At 44.9% G+C, this 27,166-nt stretch overlaps 1 protein-coding gene across 1 annotated transcript in view; it reads left to right on the forward strand.

The window, feature by feature from the left end:
- c3h1orf210 (chromosome 3 C1orf210 homolog) overlaps nt 1-26,700 on the forward strand; it is a 30,353-nt gene extending 3,653 nt beyond the window's left edge. The window contains exons 2-5 of the mRNA XM_085983243.1: nt 3,243-3,364; nt 6,210-6,723; nt 8,717-8,881; nt 19,736-26,700. Of these exons, the coding sequence (XP_085839369.1) occupies nt 3,263-3,364; nt 6,210-6,723; nt 8,717-8,881; nt 19,736-20,091 (1,137 nt within the window). The 5' untranslated portion in view covers nt 3,243-3,262 and the 3' untranslated portion in view covers nt 20,092-26,700. The remainder of the gene's footprint in view (nt 1-3,242; nt 3,365-6,209; nt 6,724-8,716; nt 8,882-19,735) is intronic.
- Nucleotides 26,701-27,166: the final 466 nt, after the last annotated feature.

Consider the following 27,166-nt stretch of genomic DNA (forward strand, 5'->3'; position numbering starts at 1 on the left):
TGGAACAGGCTCAAGGGGCTAAATGGGCCACGCATGTTCCAATGTTCCTATGTTTCTATGAAGCGCTCTTGGATGAGTTCTGGCAGCTAGTGGCACTGGTGCTCCGGCTCCTCCTCCTCCTGTTGCACTGGTTGCTGTCCAGGTGGTGGTGAGCGCTGGTCCCTCATTATCACGGTGTTACGCAGCATGCAGCACACAACCACAAACCTGGATGCCCGATCAGGGCCGGGATACCTCTCGTCACCCAGTAGCCAGCCTGTGACCTGACAGCCTGGTTGGAATAATGGCGCCACAGAGGACTAGCGCAGGATGAATGAATCATGACTGCTGGTGGGAAACCGGTCGTTTAACGTTGCCTGTGGTGGCAAACAAGCTGGACATTGAGGGGGTGGAATCTCTTTCTATGCAGAAAGATGCCAGGATGGTGATGGGGTGCACACAAGACAATGTGGGTGCAGCCAATGGCACTTTGCTCTCTGGGGAAGGCTGAAATGTGGGCCAAGTCTAGTGCGCTTTCACGATAGCAAAATACCGCGGACACTGGAAATCCAAAATAACAACAGAAAATGCTGGAAAAACTCAGCAGGCCAGGCAACATCCGTGGAGAGAGAAATAGAGTCAACGTTTCAGGTCGAAACCCTTCGTCAGGACTGAAAAAACACAGGAAATGAAACAGATTAAAAGGCCAGTTTGGGGGCTGGGAAATGGGGATGAAAGAACAAAAGAGAAGTGAAGAGACATTAAGAGGCGTTCAAAACGAGACAAGATGGTGATAGGACTAGTGGAGACAAAAGGCGGCTCTAGATTAGGTGTGAAATGCGCTGGCAGAATGAGAGACAGCTGCCATGTGGGAGAGAAAAAAAGGGGGAAGGGCACAAAACAAAGGTGTGGATAAAAAATATATATAAAAATGTAATAGGGGCCGAGGTTATGATCTGAAATTGTTGAACTCGATATTGAGTCCGGAAGGCTGTAAAGTGCCTAATCGGAAGATGAGGTGCTGTTCCTCGAGCTTACGCTGGGTTTCCGTGGAACAATGCAAGAGCCCGAGTACGGTGAGGTCTGAGTGGGAATGGAATGGTAAATTAAAATGACAGGCGACCGGAAGCTCGGGGTCCCCCTTGCGGACTGAACGGAGGTGTTCCGCAAAGTGGTCACCCAATCTGCGTTTGGTCTCCCCAATGTAGAGGAGACCGCATCGTGCGCTCTCATCCTGCTTTGCTGCGCCCATTGGGTAGGTGATGTAGGTGTTCTTCCTGTCGGGGTACAGAGCCTCTGTGACCATCCGGATACAGCAGTGCGCAGCAAACTGGGAGATGTCGCTGATGACACCGGCTGCAGCCTGACAGGTGACAGCCACAGGCATTGCAAATAGCTGACAACCTGAGATTGCTAAACATCACAAATGATTCCCAGCAGGGGACTAATGGACACTCAATGGTTAAGAGTCTGAAACTGCAAATAGATGGCAGTTTAGTTGATAGATGCCGCAAACGGCTCCTAAGCTGAGTGTGATGTTTAATAATAATGCTTTGAACTACAAAGTATCACAGGAGGAAGAGACAAATTTATATTGCAAATTGTTCCTGCAGAACAATGGTTGCATTCCTCCTCCCCTCCCCTCCATGAGAAAGGCTGTGCCTCGCTCATTTGTTTACTGTTTGGACATTGAAGGTTCTGGATCTAATCCCAAGCAACTTTAAGATCTAACCTGCTGAGCTCTGGAATAACAGTTACGGGCTCATTTGGCTGCTTTCCACATCGGGACTGCGTTTAAACAATGAATCCACCACCTTGTGACCACTACCAAACACTCTTTATTTTCTAAAGAACAGACAGGAAAGAAAGTTTAGTTCTTTAGAGGCCCATTTTCTAGTACCCTGTACTAGCAAAAACAATGGGCTGGAATTTGTTGTTGGGTAATAAGCGAACGAACAGCGTTTGGCATTATTACCCCTTTGAAACTGACCACTTCAGGATGTAGCGCATGCGCATCTAAACGCGGAAATCTTGACGTTGCGGTCTGTCATTCTCTGCTCCGACACAGGCTGTGCTGTGCCCCCCCCCGCCCACGTAGCTGGCAATCAGTGTAATCAGGGAAATCAGTGAAACTGACGAAAACTTGAGCTTTTCTGCTGTAATATCACTGTTAAATACCCATTAAATGTTAGGCCTTGTTGGATTAGGTGTAACTGGGGCTTTAACAACGTATTGACTGCTAAACAAACGTTATGGCCCCGAAAAAACTAATTTTTAATTTTGTGGAGTGTCAAATTTCTCCATTATGATAAAAATTACAATTTTTAAGAAACTTTAAAAATAAAATATATATATATATATATTTTAAAGTTTGTTCATGATATTTCAGGTTCCACTTTATCTCCAGTGAGAGCACCAATCTTTGTTTTGTTCTCTGTAACGTTTTTAAAAAGTCAGAATAAAAGCAGCTTCTTCACTTCCTGGTTCCCCGTCTGTGAGAATTCCGCAACGCGATTGGCTGCTTAGACAGCTCGTTGACGTCACAGCAGATCGTGCTGGGGAATCCCCATTACACTGCGCTGAAATCACTTACACGTCGAAAAAGGCAAACCTCTTGCCACAGAGATCGCGAGAACTTTGTGGCTGCTTTCTTCGGGGCCAGCGGTGAGCGCCTTTGCTTCACCGCTGACCTCAAATTCCGGGCCAATATCTAATACTTAGATCACTCCAGCATTATTGGTAATACTCAGATTTAACCATTATTAGTATTGATTTACTGTACTTTGATATTAATGTTAATTGAGAAATTTAGTAATCAGCTGAAAGGATTGTTATTAGTCAGTTTGGATCATAGTGTTTTTCATTTATTATTAATCACGACTTTATTTCTGACCCTCTGATTATTAGATTGTCAATAGTTATACTACAGCATGAATACCAAATTATGGTATTATACTTAGATTACTACAGTATTGCTAATATGCAGATTATTATAACGTGAGTAACACTCAGGTGAAGAATATTAGTGAGATGATACTGACATACACATAACCATCATTAAACTGACATTACAAATATTAGCTTTGCAACAATCACGTTACACCAATTTGATTCTAACATTATTTATGAAATTATTAATTTTTGATTTTCAGATTATACTATCAATAATCAGACAATTACAATGCTATTAATGCTCAGATTTTTTTACTGATCATTATGGGTACTTGGATTTTAATACAATTTATAAAAATATTAATTTATAGAAAAGGCTCTGTGACGGACCATGACAATAATTGGGCGGCACTGTGTTGGCCTGGTGCCGTTCTTTATGGGATGCCTGGTGGCTGTTATACATACAATGAGTCCTTGTGAAATACACAATGAGGTAAGTGACATTGGAATCCTCTGTCTGTTTGGAGTTTACTCTGACTAGTGAAGGATATTATACGGAGAACTCACTTATAAGTTAATATCTTCCATTTGGGTTGATCTAATAACACACGACCGATATGATTATGGTCAGCAGCACAAGGTCAGAATTATAGTCACATGGTTTACCCATCCAGCCAGTGTGGTATTTATGCCACATGTTTTACATGTGATATTAAAGTTAATAATTGTTTTATTTTTGGTCTCTTTTTATTATTTCCTCCCCTTTTTTTCTCCCCATCACTGAGTTTCCTTGCACCTACACCATTCCGCTGCGGTGAGGACAAAGTGTCCTACTCTCAGGCACTTGATGACATTGCTTATGAGCTGCCTGCTAGGGGCTGGGTGAAAGTAACTCAGGGTGACGTGCCCTCTGATTTCCCCTTACTCCTCATTTTACCTTGTGAGCAATTAAGAGCAAAGCAACTGTTGCGCCTTTAATGTAGAAAAAGGTCGCAGAGGCGTAATTAGAAAAAAATGGACAGCCGAGCCAAAGAAGGAGATATTAGGAGACGTGGTCAAAAGCCTGGCCAAAGAGGTGGGTTTTATGGCGGGTACCTTCCTAAACCTCTCCGCTTCTCCCCCTCCCAGAGCTTTAGGAAGGGAATTCCAGTACGGGCCTAGGCTGTGAAGACGCGGTGCCAACGGTGCAGCGAAACGGAGGGATGCACAAGTTGGGGTCGGAGGAAAGGGGAGTTTGGGAAAGGTTGTAGGACTGCAGAAGATTTCAGTGATATAGTGGGCTGGGGCCATGAAAGAATTTACGCACAAGGGTGAGAATTTTAAATTGAAAGTTTGTAAATTGGAACAATGTAGGTTAGTGAAAGAAAGAACTTGCATTTATGTAGCACCTTTCACAACCTTAGGATGTCCCAAAGTGCTTTACAGCCAATGAAGTACTTTTTTTGGAAATGTAATCATAGCAAGATCCCACAAACAGCAGTGATATAATGACCAGATAATCTGTTTTTGTAGTGGTGTTGGTTGAGGGATAAATATCGGCTAAGAAACCGGGGAGAATGCCTCTGCTCTTCTTCGAATAGTATCATGGGATCTTTTACGTCGACCTGAGAGGTTTAACGTCTGACCCAAAAGAATACATGGATGAAGGTTTCAGTGGCACATGGGATTAGGTACAGGTAGAGGCAGGTGATGTTATGGATGTAAGTGGTCGTCTTTTCTCCACTACCCAGCTTCACTTCCACTTAAACCCCATCTGTGATGGAGAGGATATGAGGTTAGAAGCTCAGCTTGGGGTTGAATAGTATGCCAAGGATGCGATCTACCTGGGTCCACCTGCGACAATGGCGCGGAAGGGGAATGGAACTTGTGGCAAGGGTGCATAGTTTGTAGTTGGGGCCAAAAACATCTTTTGTCTTTTCAATGTTGAATTGGAGGAAATTGCAGTTCATCCAAGACTAGATGTGTGTAGCAGGGGCAGAAACCTGACTCAAATATGGAGTTGTGGGAAAGTTTGGCACAAATTTGGAAGGCAGCAACTCATTCAAGGACTTTGGAGAGGAGAGGGAGGTTGGAGATGGGTCAGTAGTTTGCAAGGACAGAGGGACCAAGGGTGTTTTTTTTGAGGAGGGGGGTGATGATAGCATTTATGAAATGGAGGGGAACAGTACCTGAGGATAGGGAGCCATTTACAATGTAGGGCAGATGTGTAAGTAAGTGGGGTAGTGGGTGCTGGTGTGAGGGATACAATGAAGTGATTGGGATATAGGCTTGTCTGTGATAGAAACCCTGGGAGTAAAGAGGCCAGGGGAGATGGCAAGGTTAGGATGGGATGGCTGTGAATAAGGGTAGGAGAGAATATATGGAGGGAGAGGTTAGGGTGGACAGGAGGGCGGTGAGGAAGGAATTCAGAGGAGAGTGGGCAAGTGGTGCTGAGATGGGGATTGAAATCATCAAGGACGAGGAGTTGCTCAGCGCAGAGCCTGTCTGTGAATATAGCACACAAGCTAGATATCAACGTATACAATTTCCTGGTGTTCAACTTTACTACTATCATTTGTAATTGTTAAAGGTGGTCATCCAGCTGGTTGAAACCAGTCTGCAGAGCATCACTAATCAATGGAAAACTTTCCCAGATAGATGATTGTAATCCCTCTCCAAATTCTACAAACCCTTCCCTCAGATTTGGCAGTTGATAAGTTTCTTTTAAGTTAAAAAGGGTAGACATAGGGGGCTATCGGGGTCTCCAGGCCAGGGTCCTGATTGGAAGATCTGGTAATTTTTTCCATTGCCATTTCCTAATTGGCCCCCTCATAAAGAGGGCGGATCACCTTCGATATGCACTTCCTGGCGAGCAGCCACCTGGTTTCCCAATTTCCCAACGTCTTCCTCTAGTGGGTGTTCAAGACCCACCCATATTGGCATGGGCAGCCACTGTAGAAATATAAATGAGCTGACCCTGCCTTGACCCCAGATACTGCCATTGGGGTCAGGAATAGATAAGTGGCTGCATTCACACTGGCGGAGTGGGACCAAGGATTTCCAGAGCCACTGTAAAGTGAATTTATGAAGCATGATGATAAACAGTAAACACATCATAAATGACCACCGTTAGTGTCGTGGTTGTATAGTCATTCGTCAGGTGAAGTGGTTTCCAATCACCTGGTTGTTTGACTCTCTGGACAAGGGCTGGGACATCATCTAAATCTTTTAGGACATCAGCTAGATTATTTCTAGTCAATATAAATGACCCTGTTGTCAATCTTGCCAGATTTGAAAATTCAAATTTCAATTGTGGAAATATTGTAATTGAAATTGGGATTTTTGAACATGTTTCTCAGGAGTCAGCAAATTGCACTGGGAGGAATCTTACGAGCGTGCCAAAAGATCTTCCTGCCAATTTAACCAGCTTGGATTTATCATATAACTCAGTGGATGCCTCTGATCCAGAAAACAGTAGGAGACTGCAGGCACTCAGGAATCTGGTCTTACTCAATCTTTCGAATAATCACATCGCAACTCTGCACCGCGGGATCTTCATGAGCCTGAAGATGCTTAAGGTGTTGGATCTGAGTAATTGCGAGATTGATTTGCTCCACCCCATGGCCCTCAAAGGCCTTTTGAGTTTACAGATCCTGATTCTGAACAATAACAGAATAAAGGACTTGGCGCCTCAGCTCCTCAATGATGTGCGGGCGTTGACGACACTGGATCTAGAAAATAACAAGCTGACCATAGTGACTGTCCGGTTATTAGAGAAATTCGAAGGAATACGTGAGGTTCGACTGCAAGGAAATTCTTGGGTCTGTGACTGCACTCTGTACCCACTGCAGAAATGGCTGAAGCAACAACTTGGTAAGTAATTAATGATTGTCAAATTAAGCTCAGTTTTAGCTGATAAATACATAATAGCTACTGCTTAAATGACTTTCTTCCCTCTACAATATGACAACATGGGGTGGAGGGGAAGATTCTTGCTGCGTATTAGGAGCAACAATACTGTAAACAGATTTATGATTTTGCTAGGAGAAGATTTGCATTTATATAACACCTTTCATGTCCTCAGGACATTTATAAGTGATTTACAGCCATTGAAATACTTTTGAAGTGTTGTCACTGTTGTAAAGTAGGCAAACGTGGTAGTCCAGGGCCCCAAACACCCCTTCCAGGTGAAACAGCGATTTACTTGTACTTTCTGCAATTTAGTATACTGTATTTGCTGCTCACAATGTGGTCTCCACTACATTCACAGAATCACAGAAACCCCACAGTGCAGATAGAGGCCATTTCAGCCCATCGAGCCTGCACCGACACATATCCCACCCGATCCCCGTAACCCCTACACCAACACATATCCCACCCTATCCCCGTAACCCCACGTATTTAATCCCCCTAACACTAAGGGTCAATTTATCATAGCCAATCAACCTAACCCGCACATCTTTGGACTGTGGGAGGAAACCGGAGCACCCGGAGGAAACCCACGCAAACACGGGGAGAATGTACAAACTCCACACAGACAGTCGCCCGAGGCCGGATTCGAACCCGGGTCCCTGGCGCTGTGAGGCAACAGTGCTAACCACTATGCCACCGTGCTGCCCATTGGGGAGACCAAACGCAGATTGGGTGACCGCTTTGCGGAACACCTCCGTTCTGTCCGTAAGGGGGACCCCGAGCTCCCGGTGGCCTGTCACTTTAATTCACCGCTCCATTCCCACTCAGACCTCACCGTCCTCGGCCTCTTACATTGTTCCACGGAAACTCAGCGTAAGCTCGAGGAACAGCACCTCATCTTTCGATTAGGCACTTTACAGCCCTCTGGACTCAACATAGAGTTCAACAATTTCAGATCATAACCTCGGCCCCTATCACATATATATACATTTTTAATTATTTTTTTATCCACACTTTTGTTTGGCCTTTTTTCTTCCCTCCCACATGGCAGCTCTCCTTCATTCTGCCAGTGCAATTCACACCTCACCTATAGCCATCCTTTATTCCTTAACCTGTCCCATTACCACCTCCTCTTGCCTTGAATATCTTTTAATGTCTCTCAATGTTTCTTACTCTCTCCTGCTTTCTAGCCTATCACTGACCTTCCCTTTTGTTCTTTCACCCCCTCCCCCTTTTCCCAGCCTCTAACTTGCTTCACAATCTATTCCTTTTCCTGCTTTGTTCCAGTTCTGACGAAAGGTCATCGACCTGAAACGTTAACTCTGTTTCTCTCTCCATGGATGCTGTCCTGGCCTGCTGAGTTTTTCCAGCGTTTTCTGTTGTTATTTCGGATTTCCAGCATCCGCAGTATTTTGCTATTGTAAACGTGGTAGTCAGTTTGCACACAGCAAGCTCCCACATACATCATCAATGACCAGATAATCTGGTTTTGATGGTATCGGTTGAGGGGTAAATATTGGTCTGGATGCCCAAAGAATTCCCCCTGTGCTTCATAGTGTCGTGGGATCTTTTGCATCTACATAAGAGAGCAGGCGGCTCCTCAGACAGTGCAGCACCACTTCAGTACTGCATTGAAGTAGCAACCTGGATTACGCGCTCAATTCTCTGGAGTGGGGCAGAGTACCCGTGACCACTGAGCCAAAGCTGATATCTAAATCCATCCTCCCATGTCTAAACTGTTATTTGATAGGAGCAAATAACATAAATCATATCTATCTGGTGGCTTTGTACTTCATGAAATGCTTCTGCCAATTCTTCGGCTGCACCCGCAGACACATCGTTTAACTGCCAGCGTCTAGACATAAAATGACAGCAATTTGAAAAGTTCTTTGATGTGTTCCTGAACGTACATGTATTAAATAGTATTGTGAAAGTCTCTCCATCTTCCTGCCAGACCCCGCAGAAGAGATACAGTGTGTGTTCCCGCCTGAACTCCAGGGAAAGAATTTACTGAATCTGGATCTCTCTCCTGTGATCTGTTCAGAAAAGTCTGAAACATTTCCCCGTCTTATTCGTTCAGAAACTTTAGTGTTCCCAGTCACAGCTGCCAGCAATCACAGTAAGTCATAATTCCATGTGTTTAAGCAGTAATCTTTGTAAATTAATTAAACTTTTCTCAAGACTGTTTGCATGAATCACTAGTTGTGCTTGGACAATGGTCGAATGTTACAGGAGAGAGAGATTGGCCATTCAACCCATTAAGTCTGCACCAGTGTTTTTTTTTAATGAGCCACCGGGTGTAATATTCACCTTCGCCACCTGGGAGGTAATCTAATTTATTGACTCTGCTTTAACAACGGGTTGACCCAAAGTGTTCCATATTCTTTCCTAACCTCCCCTTTAATATTTAAATATGTCCATTCTTCAGGAATGGTCCTGCCAGAACTAAATGGGTTAGCGGAGTTTGGAAAATTGGGACTCTCTGGATCCACATTTGCAATGTGCAGCTCATCATTTTCTAACAGTGTGTAAGAGCCTTATTAGGCATTCATAATGTATGGTAATGAGGGCATTGCAATGCAGTCTTCAATTTTCCATTTTTTGGGTTCCATTCAACATTAACTCTACCCACTGAAAGTGCATATTCAAGATGAGCTGCACTATTGCTTACAGGCAAGTGAATTCTTGGTACACAGTCATTTTATTAAATGGCCCTGTTTCTGTGTATATGGAATTTGTTTCAAAGCCTCCTCCCCAAAAGTCTTCAATCTTCAACAACTTGGATTTATAGAATTATTTTTAACTTAATAAAGATGTCCCAAGTACTTCACAGCGGGAAAAAACGAGTAGTGCTGGGAGAAAAGTTAGCCAAGGTGACTGAAAGAATTGTCAAAGAGATTAATTTTGAGGAGGTTTTTGAGGGAAGGGAGCAAGATAGCAAGACAGAAGAGTTTAGGGAAGGCATTCTAGAGTATGGGGCTAAAGGTTCTGTGATTAAAAGTGGAACAGAGAGAGGAGAGAATGAGGAGAGACCAGAGTCAGAAGAGTGGAGGGTGTTTGCTGACATATAAGGTTGGAGGAGAATGCCAAAATAGAGGGGAGTGAGGACATGGAGGATTTCTAGACGCAGATAAAGATTTCAAATTCAATGCACTGGTGAAGGATGAGCCACTGAAAGTTGGCAAGGGCAGAAGATGATGGTGGGGTTGAGGGGGGTGTAGGGAGGGGGGAGGGTGCAGCGCTTGCAGGACTTAGTGTAAGATAGGATGCAGGCAGTGGAGTTTTGGGTGGAACTTTGAAGGCCACTGTAGGGTTCATTGTAGTAATCCAGCCTGGAGATGATAAAGTCAACAGAAATAAAAATTGGGAAAGATGCAAAATGTGCTGCCGACTCGCTGTCACCCATTTTATCACCCACTATCACAGCAAGTTAAGATCTACCCCATTCATTTAAGATAATATAAAAGACACGGAAGACTTAGGGCTCGATTTTGCCATTGGGGCGGGCTGGGGGCGTGTCAGCCGTTTTTCGTGTTAGCCACCCGACTTCAATTAGACGTGGGAAAAATATGCGATTTTCACCTAATTGGGCAATTGATTTCCAGCGTGTGGGAACCCCTGGCCCACTTAGTCTTTCCATCCTGAAAATCGCCTCCGATGACGTCATCAGTGCTGGTGGATTTAAGGCCTGCAAGCAGCCTTGCTTCTTCTGCAGACTGCAAACCTTATGCCCTTTGCTGTGATAGATTCCTCCAGCCAATATGTCCAGCAGTAGGCCAAAGTCTGCACCAAGGTTCGATGACGCCGCCCTGCAAGCTCTGTTGAAGGGAGCAACAGGAAATAAGAAGGTGCTCTTCCCTTCTTCAGGGAGGAAGAAGCCTCCCTGGCAGACGAAAGCTGTGTGGATGCAAGTGGCCCAGGAGGTCAACTCTTTGTCTATGTGCTGCAGAACCTGGCTGCAGTGCAGGAAGAGGTTTCATGACCTTCTGCGCAGTGGAAAAGTGAGTATGACTTTCCCATCACCCTCAATCTGATCCCCATTGCCTCTCCTCACCAGCACTCAGCTTTGACAACCTCTTCCTCCACATCCCACTTGACACTGACATCCCTGCACCCTTACCCATTCCCTCTCTCTCTATGGTCACATTCACCTAACTATTCGACTATGCAGCCCTCACACTCCCTATCGCTGTGATGCTATGAAAACAACTTACAACACACAGGGAGGGCCCTTGGTCTTGCCACCTCACTCCATCTTTGTCTCCTTCTAACCATCAATGATATGGATTCTCTACACTCACTCCTTCATTCTCACTCAAACTCCACTTGTCTCCCTCATTGCAGGAAGAGAGAGCTTACAATAAGAGGGAAAGAGCGAGGACAGGAGGAGGGCCACCTCAGTAGCCCAGCTCACCCCCTGGGAGGAGGCGGCCCTGGAGATAGTGGGAGTGGAGGAGGATGCACAAGTGGGGGATGGACAGACAGGTGCATCAGAGCAAGCTGGTGACAGTATAGTTTATCATCTCTCTCATTGACATTGCATGAGTCACTGATAATGATTCTGATGCTCTAACAGATTGACTTTTGATCATCTGCAATATTCAATGTGCATGTAACCTTGGCCTCATATCTCTGACTCTTTCCTTTACTCCCCCACAGGACCATCGAGAGCCCCCGTCTCCACTATCCAGGAGGAACAGCCTGAGCCTCCAGACTCCTTAGAGGAAGCTGCAACCTCTGAGGGTGCAGCATCGGCAGAATTCAGCACACCCAGCACCTACGCAGACACTCACACCTCGGTGGGACCTTTGGGACATAGAGTAGAGTTATCACCTGGTGTATCACAGCTCACAAGTGAGCATCAGCAGATGGTGGAGACAGGGACAGCACTGGAGAGTCCTCATCGGAGGGCGCAGGACGCTCCCAGCTCGGCTCCGCTGCATGTCGACCCTGTGCCTCCGGGTCCATCCAGAAGGAGAGTGGTGCTGGAACTCCAGGAACAGGTGCAGGAGTCTCTGGCAGGTTTTGTCTCCAGGGTCGCTGCGAGTGTGGAGCGAATGGAGGAGTCCATCGCTAACATGAGCAGAGCCTTTGTGGAGGTGTTGGTGCATGGACGCATCACCATGGAAAGGATGGCAACCTCCGTGGAAAGGATGGCTACCATAGAGGAGAGGATGGCTATGGCCATGGAGGAGCTTAGTCACCAGGATCATGAAAACATGGTCATTGTTCACAATAGACTGACATCTCTTGAGGAGCGATGATCAGCTATTGAGCATACAAACCAGACATTCATGTAAGTCCTCGGGAGTAGGACTTCCAGTACAGGAACAGGTCGTCATGGCCCCCCTGAAGTGCAGCAAGGTGCTGTCAAGCCATTTGCTAGCTCTGAAGTGGGGCTGACCCATGAGAGGGATGTTGGTGGCAGACAGCAAGGAAGTGGGGGCTCCTCTTCAAGCGCTCACACAACCATGCCACTGCAAAGCCCTCGGTCAGAGCCCCACCAGAGTCCCTACCCAACTGAGATTGGCGTCTCAACCCCTGCACAGCCGCAGGAGCAGCAGACTGTTGCCGAGCCCTCACAGGTTCGCAACCCCAGAGGATGCCCGCCAAAGGAGTCGAGACAGGAGCAGCAGGAAAGTGAGCAAGGGGCTGAAGCCACAGGGGAAGCACCACGTAGGAGTACGCGTAAGCGGAAGATAATGCACAAGTCGTCACAGGAGTAGTCACTTGGGTGTAATGTTGTGTTTATTTTTTAAATGCCATCACTTGCTTATTGTCATAAAAAATTCTGATGGCAAACTGTTGCAGTTGTGGCGTGTGTCATTTTGCAAATGGGACTTCCACAGTGAGGGCTTAGGGCAACTTGCAATTGTCAGTATGGTGGTCAGAGTGATAGGAATCCGCAGGTTCTTGGCCATTGTCGATGGTCTGATAAGAATGTGCGAGGCAAAAGTGTTTGATTGTGCAGGCTAAGCAAATCTGGCTAAGATGAGTGCATCCCTTGCATTCTGGGCAGCAATGTGATCGCGCACTGGCGCCTTCTGGCCTGTGCAGCTTCAGGTGGGTGAGCAGCAGCTTGGAGCTCCTGCTGTTGCTCCTGCAGTTGGTGCTGCTGTTGTTCAGGGTTCTGCTGCTGCCGTGGCTGGTCTTCGTCTGAATCTGATATCCAGGAGGAAAGGAAATAAATGGTTCCCATTCTTCTGGTATGTACCTCAGTTGAGGAAGCACTCATTCAAGGTGGGGAGAGGGGTTTCCCAGGAGGTCATACTGGAGATGGGTGTCAGGCTCCAATCTTCCACAACAATGCGTATGCCTGCTAAAAGTTCCCCCAGACCTGAGACAACAAAGTTCTGCCACCTGCAAATGAAGATTGCTGAAAACTCCTTTTTAATGGTGGAGCTGCAGCTGTTCGTAAGCAATCCACTTGTGAGGCCGCCAGGTTTCACTGGCGTGTTTCAGAGGAGGCGTGCAGCACGTGGGAAAACTGTTAAAATCAGAAAGGCCTCTCAAAATGGGATTAACTGGTTGTTAAGGGCCTTAAGGGCCTATCCAGACTCTTGGAGGCGGGATGGAGACAGGGTCAGAAAACTCGCATGTGGGAAAATTGCTTGGAGGTGGGATGGAGGTGGGATCGGGCCCGCCCACCAGTTTTAGTGATTTTAACACCTCACACGCCTCCAATCCCGCCTCCTCGGGCCTGGCAAAATCGAGCCCTTAGTATCACTGGAGTGTAAAATGTTTGCAACCTTGTGGTTTGTCAATCTTTCATGTGGTCAAAATGTGCACTCACTTACCTCATTTATGCTGCCTTTAGCAATCTATTGTCTTCAACCAGCTGCAACTCCGCCTTTACATCCAAATCCATAGTTTCAGAAGTGAGTCCCGTATCTTTCAGCCATTTAAATCACTGAATCATTCCCGCCCCGGTAGCACCTGTTCCAGAATCTTTACTCTGTAATATTTCAGGTGAGATACCTTTTTTCCTGTGTCCTGCTGGCTCACTATTTTGAAATTACTAGCACATATGCTACAAATACTGCAGCATTAGAAATTTGCATGAGGGGCCAAAGCTAAGTTGAGGGCCAAGCCTGATAAAGTATGTTTGTTGCCCAATATGAATGCACTGCACATTTTCCCTTTCCAACCTATGGGTTTAATTTTCTCCCTGCAATGGTTAATGCAATTGTATAAGTTCCTGTCCACATGTTATTTAATTTATTTTGCAATAACAGTAAACGGGTACAATATGGATTTAAGGAAAAGCATACTTTTCTGCCTATGACTCCTACTTCTTTTGTTCTTGTGATATATAACTATTGTAACCAATCCTTTTTGTTGAGACTTCCTGTTTATTTCTGTTCACAATTCAAAGCATTGGTTGGCCTCCCTTTCCTGAATTGCATGTCAATATTTTGAGTTCCTTCTTGAAGGTTACTTTGTTTACTGCCTCTGTGTGCTCACACTGAATTTGCCTTCTGTTTTCTAAAATATATATATATTTGTTTTAAAAAGGCTTACATACATTTTGTGAAGCTGTTGTACAATTTGTTACATGATACTTTCAGAAAAATACAATGACATTGTGTGCTGTTTTGGTCGCCTTATCTGAGGAAGGATGTTCTTGCCATGGAGGGAGTGCAGTGAAGATTCACCAGACTGATAGCTGGGATGGCAGGAATGACGTGTGAGGAGAGATTGGGTCGATTGGGCTTATACTTGCTGGAGTTTAGAAGAATGAGAGGGGATCTCATTGAAATTTATAAAATTCTAACAGGACTAGACAGACTAGATGCAGGAAGGATGTTCCCGATGGCGGGGGAGTCCAGAACTAGGGGTCACAGTCTAAGGATAAGGGGTAAGCCATTTAGGACAGAAATGATGAGGAATTTCTTCACCCAGAGTGTGGTGAACCTGTGGAATTCTTTACCACAGAAGGCAGTTGAGGCCAACTTATTTAAATATATTCAAGAAGGAGTTAGATATATTTCTTAAGGCTAAAGGGATCAAGGGATATGGGGAGAAGGCAGGGACAGGGTACTGAATTTGGATGATCAGCCATGAGCTCATTAAATGGTGGAAGAGGCTCGAGGGGCCGAATGGCCTACTTCTGCTGCTATCTTCTATGACACATTGAAGTTTTTTTAAATTCGTTCATGGGATGTGGGCGTCACTGGCAAGGCCAGCATTTATTGCCCACCCCTAATTGCCCTTGAGAAAGTTGTCAGTACAGTTAACAAGTTCAAAAAAGGTGGTAGAGAGAAAACGGGGAATTACAGACCGGTAAGCCTGACATCGGTAGTGGGGAAAATGCTAGAGTCCATTATAAAAGATGTAATAGCAGAGCACTTGGAAAACAGTGACCGGATCAGACAAAGTCAACATGGATTTACAAAAGGTAAATCGTGCTTGACTAATCTACTGGAATTTTTTGAGGATGTAACTGGTAAAATAGATAAGGGAGAACTAGTGGATGTGGTGAATTTGGACTTTCAAAAGGCTTTTGATAAGGTCCCGCATAAGAGATTAGCATGTAAAGTTAAGGCACATGGGATTGGGGGCAAGGTATTGACTTGGATAGAGAACTGGTTGGCAGACAGAAAGCAAAGAGTTGGAATAAACGGCTCTTTTTCCGAATGGCAGGCAGTGACTAGTGGGGTACCGCAGGGATCGGTCCTTCGACCCCAGCTATTCACAATATGTATTAATGATCTGGACGAGGGAACTAGATGTAATATCTCCAAGTTTGCAGATGACACAAAGCTGGGTGGGCGTGTGTGCTGTGAGGAGGATGCCGAGAAACTCCAGTATGATTTGGACAGGTTGGGTGATTGAGCAGAAGCATGGCAGATGCAATATAACGTGGATAAATGCGAGGTTATCCACTTTGGTGTCAAAAACAAGAAGGCAGATTATCTGAATGGCAATAGATTGGGAGAAGGGGAAGTACAACGAGACCTGGGTGTCCTTGTGCACCAGTCGCTGAAGGTAAGCATGCAGGCGCAGCAGGCGGTTAAGAAGGCAAATGGTATGTTGGCCTTCGTAGCGAGAGGGTTTGTGTACAGGAACAAGGATGTCTTGCTGCAGTTGTACAGGGCCTTGGTGAGACCACATCTTGAGTATTGTGTGCAGTTTTGGTCGTCTTATTTGAGGAAGGATGTTCTTGCCATGGAAGGAGTGCAGCGAAGATTCACCAGGCTGATACCTGGGATGGCAGGAATGATGTATGAGGAGAGATTGGGTCGATTGGGCTTGTACTTGCTGGAGTTTAGAAGAATGAGAGGGGATCTCATCGAAACTTATAAAATTCTAACAGGACTAGACAGACTAGATACAGGAAGGATGTTCCCGATGGTCGGGGAGTCCAGAACCAGGGGTCACAGTCTAAGGATAAGGGGTAAGCCATTTAGGACAGAAATGATGAGGAATTTCTTCACCCAGAGAGTGGTGAACCTGTGGAATTCTCTACCACAGAAGGCAGTAGAGGCCAATTCATTAAATATATTCAAGAAGGAGTTGGATATATTTCTTAAGGCTAAAGGGATCAAGGGATATGGGGAGAAAGCAGGGACAGGGTACTGAATTTGGATGATCAGCCATGATCGCATTGAATGGCGGAGCAGGTTCGAGGGGCCGAATGGCCTACTCCTGCTCCTATCTTCTATGTTTCTATGTAACAGTAAGCCTGGAACCACAAGCTTGAATGAGGGGGGTCTAGGTAATTTGGTGGTATAACTCATGTTTAGCTGAGTCTGGGAGATTACGAGCGCGCTGCCTACGTGTGCTTACTGAACTGGGCTTTCTTTCTGTCAAGCAGAAGGCAATCCTCAATAGCTTGGAACACGTTCCCAGTTAGCTCATTCTTACTCTGCGACAGTCTGGCTATGTGGGCAGAATTGGGGCAGAACATATTTCCATGAAAAGGCTCCAGACTGGTGCTTTCAGAGCTCCAGATATTCCAACTCCGATATGTCCCACAAGTGTTTTACCCACATGTTTGTTATGTACACTTCACCACAGGGATGGTGGTGGTGGGTGGGGTGCATTTTCCTGCTTCTAGCAGCAACAGCTGATAATTAAGTTGAATGGAATTGAAATTCGGGCGGATTCTACAATGGGCAGTTGATCCATTCCGCCAGTTTCCACTCAAGTGGTGAAGGTGAAAATGACACTCATGGTGTTCTAGGTTTTTAAATAGGGGGCATAGAGTACAAAAGCAAAGAGGCAATGCTCAACCTATGCAAATCATTGACTGAGCCACAGTTTGAATATTGTATCCAGTTTTGGGTGTGCTACTTTAAGAAGGATGTCAAGGCCATGGACACCATGCAGAAAAAAAAAGACTTGCATTTATATAGCGCCTTTCACTACCACCGGACATATCAAAGCACTATATAGCCAATGAAGTACTTTTTGAAGTGTAGTCACTGTTGTAATGTAGGAAACACGGCAGCTAATTTGCAGATAGCAAGCTCCCACAAACAGCAATGTGATAATGACCAGATCATCTGTTTTTTTGATTGAGGGATAAATATTGGCCAGGGTACCAGGGATAACTCCCCTGCTCTTCTTTGAAATAGTGCAAAGGGTCTTTTACATCCACCTGAGAGAGCAGACAGGGCCTCGGTTTAATGTTTCATCCGAAAGAAGGCACCTCTGACAGTGCAGCACTGCACTGGAGTGTCAGCCTAGATTTTTGTGCTCAAGTTTCTGGAGCGGGACTTAAACTGACAACCTTCTGACTCAGAGGCTAGAGTGCTACCCACTGAGCCACAGCTGACACAGCCTGTTTCAAGTCTTTATGTGGCTCATCCACGGGGTCAAGCCCAGCGAGATCGCACAGGCCATGGGAGGGCCGCAGGTACTCAGGTGTTGGGTAGGACTGGGTAGATCTATGATTAACAGTACAGTCCTGTTCCACCAAGCATGGATTGCACCACTGAAGGGAAGAAGAGATTCGTTAAGAAGGTACAAGGGGCGACAGGCTTTACCTGTGAGCATGGAGTAGAGAAATTGGGGTTCTTTTCATGAGAACAAAGAAAGGTTAAGAAACGTTCAAAATTATGAAGGGTTTTTATAAGGTAAATGGAGAAAACCTGTTTCCACAGGCCATAGGTTCAGTAACCAGTGACTATAACTTTAAGATCCTCACCAAAAGAACAAAAGGAAAGGCTAAGAGAATTTTTTTGTGCAGATGATTGTAAAGAAGCAGAATGACATAGTGATGGAAGCAGAATCTATAATAGCTTTTAGAAGGCAAGTGAATTAATATTTGAAGGACAGTAGAATGGGACAAAGTGGAGTGCTCTTTCAGAGAGCTGGGGTAGGTGTGATGGACTGAATGGCCTCCTTGTGGGCTGTAAAATTCTAGGTGTGTTTCCACCCTGCTCGGCCTTTCTTCAATAATGTGCATGGTGGCCATAACATTGAGCAGATGACACTGGTGTTTCACTACTCTCAGTTTGAAGGTGGGCTTGCTGATCTCTATACTAACCACACTTTCTGTTAGAGACTTGTGCCTAGGGCATCTATAACCCATCTTTATTTAGTGCCGATTCGGGTGCCTCAATGCTCTATATGTGTTCCCTATTCTGGTGACTCACTAGGCCAGGAAGCTCCAGATAACTCCCTCTGTGTTACTGTCTGGTACAGTACAATGTCTTCTGTCATGATGTGTTGCAGATTTTGCTCAACAATCTGGATGGTCCAGGTTGTTCTGGGGTAAGAACACAAGGCTGAAAAATATCATGTTACTGTAGAGGCAGAGTAAGAGTCTTGAAAAAAAAGGAAGTTCATTCTTATTACAGACTACCCTCCTAATCTGATAAATTGCTTGGGAGCAGATAAGACAACATGAGATGAGGAAACAATTAGTCAGTGGAAGATACAGCTATTTTGGCTGCTGTTACTTGTTGCATACTTTCCATGCCAAACACTTCTTCAGGTAATGCCAGCACTTTGGGATTTTGCGGCCCACAAAATATAATCCTGCCCATAAAATATCTATTCATTGAAGGCTACATTTTGCTTGTGCTTTTCCTTGACTTTATGGAATCTCCTCATGATCTCTAGGCAACTTCGAGAGTGAGTTGGTATCGTTCGGACCCAGTCGGCAATCTCAGTTATGGCTCAGGCTCTCTCTCAACATTTTTGATTTGCGACAACAGGAAATTAAGCAGTTTCCATAAAAAGACCGAAACAAAACCTGAATGGTGAGGATTCATGGGCCAGGTCTAACATTTACACCTTAAGTACACACTCTAGGCGAAGTGGGATAAACACCACATTATTCTGTGCACTTTGAAAGGCAGTAAACACCACACACCATCATGCTCAGGCTAAGACGAATAACAATTTTTATTTACAAATAAAATAATTATACAGAGACATAAAGATCTAGTACGTTACTGATGGTACAAATCAATAGAAAGCAATACGGATTCAATAAGAGATGAAATATCCTCCTTAGTATGAATTTTCTACACAGCCCAGTAGTCTGTAAGGCTTTTAGATGAAACGGACCTTCATAGATTTCCAAAATGCAGGGATTATTATTATATATAGATGGGGTGAAATACCTGCCACCACACAGAGCCCAATTGACAATTAGACTGAACTGAATGAAAGGTGATCAGTAAATTTGCAACAATGCTTTTGTTGTGATTTGTGGTTTAAAAATTGTTCAGAAAATATTGTTGAGCAGCGAGAGGCATGAAGATGCTGGGAGGAACCTTCAGTGTTCCCGTCTGTTCATAACTTCTGCATGTTTGGCGACATATATGTTGGATAGGGGTCCAAATATCTCACTTTCATCCCCACACTCAGCAGCATTATACTCGGTGCTTCTTTTTCTTATTCTGTAACGCTTGCATGGATTCATCTTAATACAAATGTTTCTCCAAAGTGTGTGCATGTGTGAATATTGATTGATGTGTATGTAGTTTAATTTTAATTAACATTACTTTATTGAAAGCTCCAGCTTCAGAAACACCATCAGCAGAAGGTCAGAAAGGATGGCTCTATCTTGTCGGAGTTCTGGTAATTGCCATCGCCCTCTCGGTGTTGATTGCAATTGGTGCGAAATTTAAACTCTTTCACAAATACTTCACCAGCTACAGACACCAGCTGCTACCAGAACAAGACGCCGGCAGCCAGGACAACGACAGAGTTAGTGTGGGCATGGCACACAGTAGTGAGATGGAGGAAGTTGGGGATCGAACACTGTATCCACCTCAAGGTCTGGAGGAAGATGATGGATACATTGAGGACAATTACATTCAGACAGAAGTGAAAGCAGAAGATGAGGAGGAGATGCATGTTGCCATTTAACAGAAACAACAGGTTCCACCACTTCAAACTCTTCTAAGCCATTTTGTTATCCAGGGTACGTATTAAAAAAAGAGTCAACATAATTTAAGGAGACTCCAAGTCTTTTCCCTCTCTTCATTGTATCTGATGGTCAAAGGTTATTACTCAATGTCATTGGAGTTTGCTCAAACCTCTCTCCACTGTTCGTATAAAAAGAAAAAAAACCTGCAGATGTTGGAGGTTGGAAATAAAAATCAAAAATGCTGGAAATGCACAGCAGGTTCATCGGCATCTATAAGTCGAAAGGACAAGTTAACGTTCTGATGGTCATGATGTCCTTTCCCTGGCAACTTTCCATGCGATCGCAGCTGGTACAATGCCTGTACATTCACCTCTTCCCACAACCTTGTCCAGAGACCCAAACACTCATCCACGTGATACAGCAATTCACACACATTTCCTCCGATTCATGCGTACATTATTTGCTGCTGATGGTGAGGTCTCCGCTACAATAGATTGGCTGACTGCTTTGCTGAACCTCTGTTCTGTCTGCAAAGTTTTTCTAGACTTCCATGTGGCTTGGCACTTAAACTTTCCCTCCTAATCCCACTTTGATGCTCTATCTTTGACCTCTTACACTGTTTCAATGAAGTTCAATACGAGATTGAGGAACAGTATCTCATCTTTCTCCTGGTCTCTGGTCTGAACACTGAATCTAGCAACGTTAGACCTTGGCCATCTCCCCGATTTTCTTTAAAGCTGGGTATATGAGTCTTTTAGCATACGTTACCATTTTGGATGTAAATTCTTCATTAGAACAATTCTGGCAGGAATGTCTGCACCCTGGCACTTGGCATATCTTCTCTTTTCAGTTTGGATGAACCCACTTTTTGCTTCCAACATTCACTGTTTTCATTTCAGTTTCCTCACATTTTTGTGTTCAACAGTGTTAGGGGGCTTTCTTATCTTCCAGTTTTCAGTTCTGATGAAGGGTCTACACTTGACACGTTAACCTGTCTTTTCTCTTTACCGATGCTGACAGACCTGCTGTGCATTTCCAGAATTTTCCGTCCTCATTGTTGCTGTCCTGTTTTTGTGCTTTGTGCAAGTTATTCCTAGTACAACCTCACCTCTAAATAATGCCCCTCATACCGTGTCACCCTTCCAAAAACCAGGAAAGTTGATGAGCGTTGAGGCTCGCAAGATGTTAACAATAGATAAAGGGAAGCAAAGGGGGGGTGAGGAAATAACGCAACTAGATAGTATTAGAGAGGTTAGGAAGGGAAAATAGTGAGACTTTACTTCGAGGGGACATACAAAAAGTATAGTAGTGCAAAGAGGAAATATAGTGAAGGAATGAAGGTTACTAATAGCAAAGAGGACAAAGGGCTAAAATATACGTACATTAAAGTAAGGGGTGTGAGAGATGAAACTAGGGAACTAGAAGCAACAACGGCAGTAACTTCTTCTTAGGCAGTCCCTCGGAACCGAGGGTGACTTGTTTCCACATGAAAAATGAGTTCTCAGGTGACTGATTAGTTCAATGCGGGACCTACAGTCTCCGTCACAGGTGGGGCAGACGGTGGTTGAAGGGGCGGATGGGTGGGGTGCTTGGGTTGACGTGCGCTCCTTGCGCTGCCTGCGCTTGGCTTCCGCTTGCTCCCGGCAAAGAGACTCGAGGTGTTCGGCGCCTTCCCGGATGCTTCTCCTCCACTTTGTGCGGTCTTGGGCCAGGGATTCCCAGGTGTCGGTGGGGATGTTGCACTTTTTCAAGGAGGCTTTGAGGGTGTCCTTGATGCGTTTCCTCTGCCCACCTGGGGCTCTTGTATGCTTCAGAGACATGGACCATGTACAGCAGGCACCTCAAAGCACTGGAGAGGTACCACCAACGCTGCCTCCGCAAGATCCTGCAAATCCATTGGCAGGATAGGCGCACCGACGTCAGTGTTCTTGCTCAGGCCAACATCCCCAGCATCGAAGCTTTGACCACACTTGATCAGCTCCGATGGACAGGCCACATTGTCCGCATGCCTGATACAAGACTCCCAAAGCAAGCGCTCTACTTGGAGCTCTGACAGTAGCTTACCCATCCAATCATAGCTATAGTATCTCCAGAAATGGCCAATCTTCCCGCCCCTGTACTGTTACATCTGGAGTCCCATAACAATCATATTCTTGGCTCCCTCTTCCTTATCCACATGCTGTTACTTGGTGACATTATCCGAAGATCACCCGCCCCTCGATTGGAGGCTGGGCCTACAGCCATTTAGGCCCCATGCTCTGGAATTTCCTACCTAAACCTCTATGTTAAAGGTGCTATATAAATGCAAGTATCGTTTTTTTGTTGTTGTAGAAAATATATCATTGTTTTAACTAAAACTTGGCTTCACCCAGGGTTGGACTGGGAACTGAACAAAAGAGATAGAGAAGCCAACAAGGGTGGGGAGCAGCATAACCGCACTTATTAATGATAAGGTTTCAGCATTAAAAATGAAAGATATTGGAAGTAAAATTCAGGCGAATTTGAGACGACACACAATAAACTATACAAAGAAAAGGTGCAATATTAGACTTAGTTCTGAGTAATGAACTGGAGCTGGTTAGCAATAGGAAGGAATGAAAAAAAATTAGGGATAAATGATCAAAATTATGAAGGGATTTGATAGGGTAGGCGTAGAGAAGATGTTTCCACTTGTGGTGGAGGCCAAAACTAGGGACCATAAATATAAGACAGTCACCAATAAATCCAATAGGGAATTCAGGAGAAACTTATATTCCCAAAGAGTGGTAAGAATGTGGAACTCGCTACCTCAAGGAGTAGTTGAGGTGAATAGCATAGATGCATTTAAGGGGAAGCTAGATCAACACATGAGGGAGAAAGGAATAGAAGGTTATGCTGATAAGGTTAGATGAAGAGGGTTGGGAGGAGGCTCATGTTGGGCATAAACGCCGGCACAGACCAGTTGGGCCGAATGGCCTGTTGCTGTACTGTACATTCTATATAATGTTAACAGAGAGCAGGAATCTACAGAGTCAGAAACAAAGTTGATGGGAGTTGAGCAAACTACAGTGGAATGAAAGAGGACCTAGCCTAGATAACTGGGAGGGAAAAGTTAACTGGTAAACAGTGGAAAATATCTAAGTGTGAGATTAGTACAATGTAGCCTAGCAATATTCCAATGAAGAAAAAAGGGGTTGGGGGCTGCGGAAAAACATATACACGACTACAATGGAAGTAGAATGACCTGTGAAGTGCTTACATGGGAAACAAAATATGGTTAAATGGCTGAAAAGATAAATAGCTGAGTGGTTCCAGAATTTGTTTCAGCTTGGCAGCATATGAAGTTTTTCGCTTTCTAATCATTATGGAGTGGGGCCACTCAAAATATGAGCATGATGATATTGTTACACTAGGCAGCATTGCTCAATGAGTACTTTGCTTCAATATTCACAGAGGAAAGTGAAGGAATTCTTCAAACGCTTGTGAATGAGGAAAAAGAAAGACTTGCATTTATATACCGCTTTTCATGACATCCCAAAGAGCTTTACGGCCAATTAAGTAGAATGGTACCCCGTATTTGCATTAATAAGGTGCTCAGGGTATTAAAATCTGCCCAGGACTAGATGAAAGACACGCGTAAGAATACCGAAGGTGGCTAGTGAGGAATTAGTGAATGGAGTAATCATGATTTTTCAAAATTAATTAGAGATATGAGCCCTAAATCCCTCCAGCTTATGTTCTGTTTTTCCACTCCCCAAAAAACAGGAGTGAAATTAATAACAAATCTTCCATTGTTCGCTAAGGCTTTTTAATAGCTTGTTAATGGGCTTTCAGAAAGAGATTACATAGAATTACATACAATTTGTAATGCCACCAATAGGGGAAATCCAAACTACCAGGTAGCAACCAGTTCACGTACTCTACTGGAATTAAAAGAAAGAAAGACTTGCATTTATATAGCACCTTTCATGACCACCGGACATCTCAAAGTGCTTTACAGCCAATGAAGTGCTTTTGGAATGTATTCACTGTTGTAGTTCAACAATGCAGCAGCTAACCTCCTTGGTGGAGTATTTTTTTTTTGATGGATTTTTCTGCATTGGTTCTTGTGTTGCTGTTGGTGGGGCAAGGTTATCCGAGAGTGCAGGCTGCACTGAGGCTAAGTACCCACCCGAACAGGCTACCATCGGGCTTTTAAACTATGCCGTGGCACTTCAAACCCAAGAACAATAGAAATAGGTGCAGGAGTAGGCCATTCAACCCTTCATGCCTGCTCCGCCATTCAGTAAGATCATGGCTGATCTTCTACCTCAACTCCACCTTCCCGCACTATCCCTTGATTTCCTTAGTATCCAAAAATCTATCGATCTCTGTCTTGAATATCCTCAACAACTGAGCATCCATAGCCACCTGTGGTCGAGAATTCCAAGATTCACAACCCTTTGAGTGAAGAAATTTCTCTTCATCTCAGTCCTAAATGGCCGACCCCTTATTCGGAGACTGTGACCCCTGGTTCTAGATTCCTCAACCAGGAGAAACATCCTCCCTGCATCTACCCTGTCAAGCCCCTTAAGAACTTTGTATGTTTAATGAGATCATCTCTCATTCTTCTAAACTCTAGGGAATATAGGCCTGGTCTACTCAATTTGTCCTCTTGGGCAACCCCCTCTTCCTAGGAATCAGTCTAGTGAACCTTTGTTGCACTCCCTCTAAGGCAAGTATATCCTTCCTTAGGCAAAGAGACCAAGGTGGAAAAATTGGGTATAGCCCATTTTGGGGTGCTAGCCTCGCCAGGGAACTAATTTTAGCACCCCTACCCCGTAAATTCAGTAGTATCGCCACAAGAAGGAGGTGGACGCTACTGGACGCGCTTCACCTCCTTCTTGGGGCGCTGCTACTCAGTGACATGGCGGCACGTAGCGCCATGTCATTGCAGGCCTCCTCCCCTGATTAATGGGGAGGGGCCTAGCGCTGCGCACACCGGGGCTCTGCCGGACCATCAGGGAGCGGGGTGCCATGGAAACAGCCCAGCACTCAAGAGGAGTGCCAGCCCGAATGATCGCGGCCGGCACCCAGCATACAAATGTGAAAGGGGGCAGGTGCTGACAGTCGGCCAAGATAAAAATGGCCGCCCGACACCTGTCCTAAAAATTGCATCGTTGCCCGCTGCCGCCGCTGCAAAACCGCCCCCTGATCCTGTTGCACATATTGCCCGGCGAGAGGTCAGGGAGCACAAGGGAAGTTTGCGGCCAGGGCGCAAACGGGGTGCTGCACACGGCGATGATGTCATCATTGCCGGCACAGCGGAGCAGGTGCTAATGGCTACCGCCGCTGCTAACCTCCCGCTGAATTTCGCGGGAGGTGTTAGCGGCGCCGCAACTGGGCACTAACGAGAGGCGCAAAGCAACCCAATTTCTGGCCCCAAAACTGTACACGCTACTCCAGGTGTGGTCTCACCAAGGCCCTATATAATTGCAGTAAGACGTCTTTACTCTTGCACTCCAATCCCTTTGTGATAAAGGCTAACATGTTAATTGCCTTCCTAATTGCTTGATGATCAGCAGACTGCTGCTAAGACCAGATGTGCTGCTCAGCTGTGTACTTCATTCTCCCTCTTGGGAAATCAAACATCTCAAAAGTTTAGATGTTGAACTTAAATGATTACAAGTACAAAGAAGGCTAAACCCAAAAAATATTAAAATAAATCATTTTTAATATAAGTTCCACAAGGTGACAATGACCACAATTTTTAAAAATCCAATGGTAGGCTGTTTTTAAAAAATTTCTGATTGCTAATCTCAGGGGTTGATCGCACACATAAGCACGAATATTGGGGTTCTAATGTTATGGATCTATTTCAAGCTGAGTCAATCAGTAGGGGTGCACAAATCTGCTGCTCTGCTTAAATTCCTATAGTTTTCCACTCTCCGGAGCTGGATTAACGTCCTTGGCCATTACTTAAACTAAAGCAAAATACTGCGGATGCTGGAAATCTGAAATAAAAACAAAAAGTGCTGGGAATACTCAGCAGGTCAGGCAGTATCTGTGGAGAGAGAAACAGAGTTAACGTTTCAGGTCGATGACCTTTCATCGTAACTGGCAAGGGTTACAGATGTAACAGGTTTTGACCCAAAACGTTAACTCTCTTTCCCTCTCCGCGGATGCTGCCTGACCTGCTGAGTGTTTCCAGCATTTTCTGTTGTTATCATTGAACTTAATGTTGAGTCCAGAAGGCTGTAAAGTGCCTAATCGAAAGATGAGGTGCTGTTCCTCGAGCTTCCTTGGAACAGTGTACGTGGCCAAGCACAGAGAGGTGGTCAGAGTGGGAGTGGGACAGAGAATTGGCCATTACTTGACTAATCCAGTGGTTCTTCGGCCACTTCGAAAGGAACAAAATTAGCATTTCTGCAGGCAGGCCTTCGATCTGTCATGTTTGTGCTGATGAAGATAATTAAATCCTATGGAACAAATTCAGAAAACTAAAATAATAAGCTTTTCTGTTCACGGCCGTTATAATAAGCAGACAATGGTGAGATTAACACCCAAATTTCGACAAGCGTAAAACATTCCCAATTGTGTTTAAAAGGTGAAATTATACCCATATTGGGGAAAGTTTTTTTTTCCAAAAACACACAATAGTTACAATTGTGTAGTGTCCCACTGCTGAAGTCCTGGCCGGCACAGACACGATGGGCCAAAATGACCACCTTCTTTGTCGTAAATTTCTAGGATTCTGTGTAATGTCCCACTGCTGCAGTCCTGACAACAACAACTTATATTTATATAGCACCTTGGGACGTTTTATTACGTTAAAGGTGCTATATAAATATAAGTTGTAAAATGTAAGCTGAAGGCACGACTGCTAATGGTGGAGCATTTAAAATCGGGGATGTTCAAAAGGTCAAAATAGGCGGAGCGCAGAGGTCCAGGGGGATTATAGGGCTGGAGGAGATTAGGAGGGGCGAGGACATGGAGGGATTTGAAAACAAAGATGTAAATTTTAAAATTGAGGTGTTGCTTAACGGGGAGCCAATGTAGGTCAGTGAGCACAGGGGAGGTGGGTGAGCGGGACCTGGTGCGAGTTAGCACACTGGC

This window comes from Somniosus microcephalus, chromosome 3 (assembly GCF_052327205.1).
Source record: "Somniosus microcephalus isolate GS21.2 chromosome 3, FLI_Smic_1.0, whole genome shotgun sequence".
Lineage (NCBI taxonomy): Eukaryota > Metazoa > Chordata > Chondrichthyes > Squaliformes > Somniosidae > Somniosus > Somniosus microcephalus.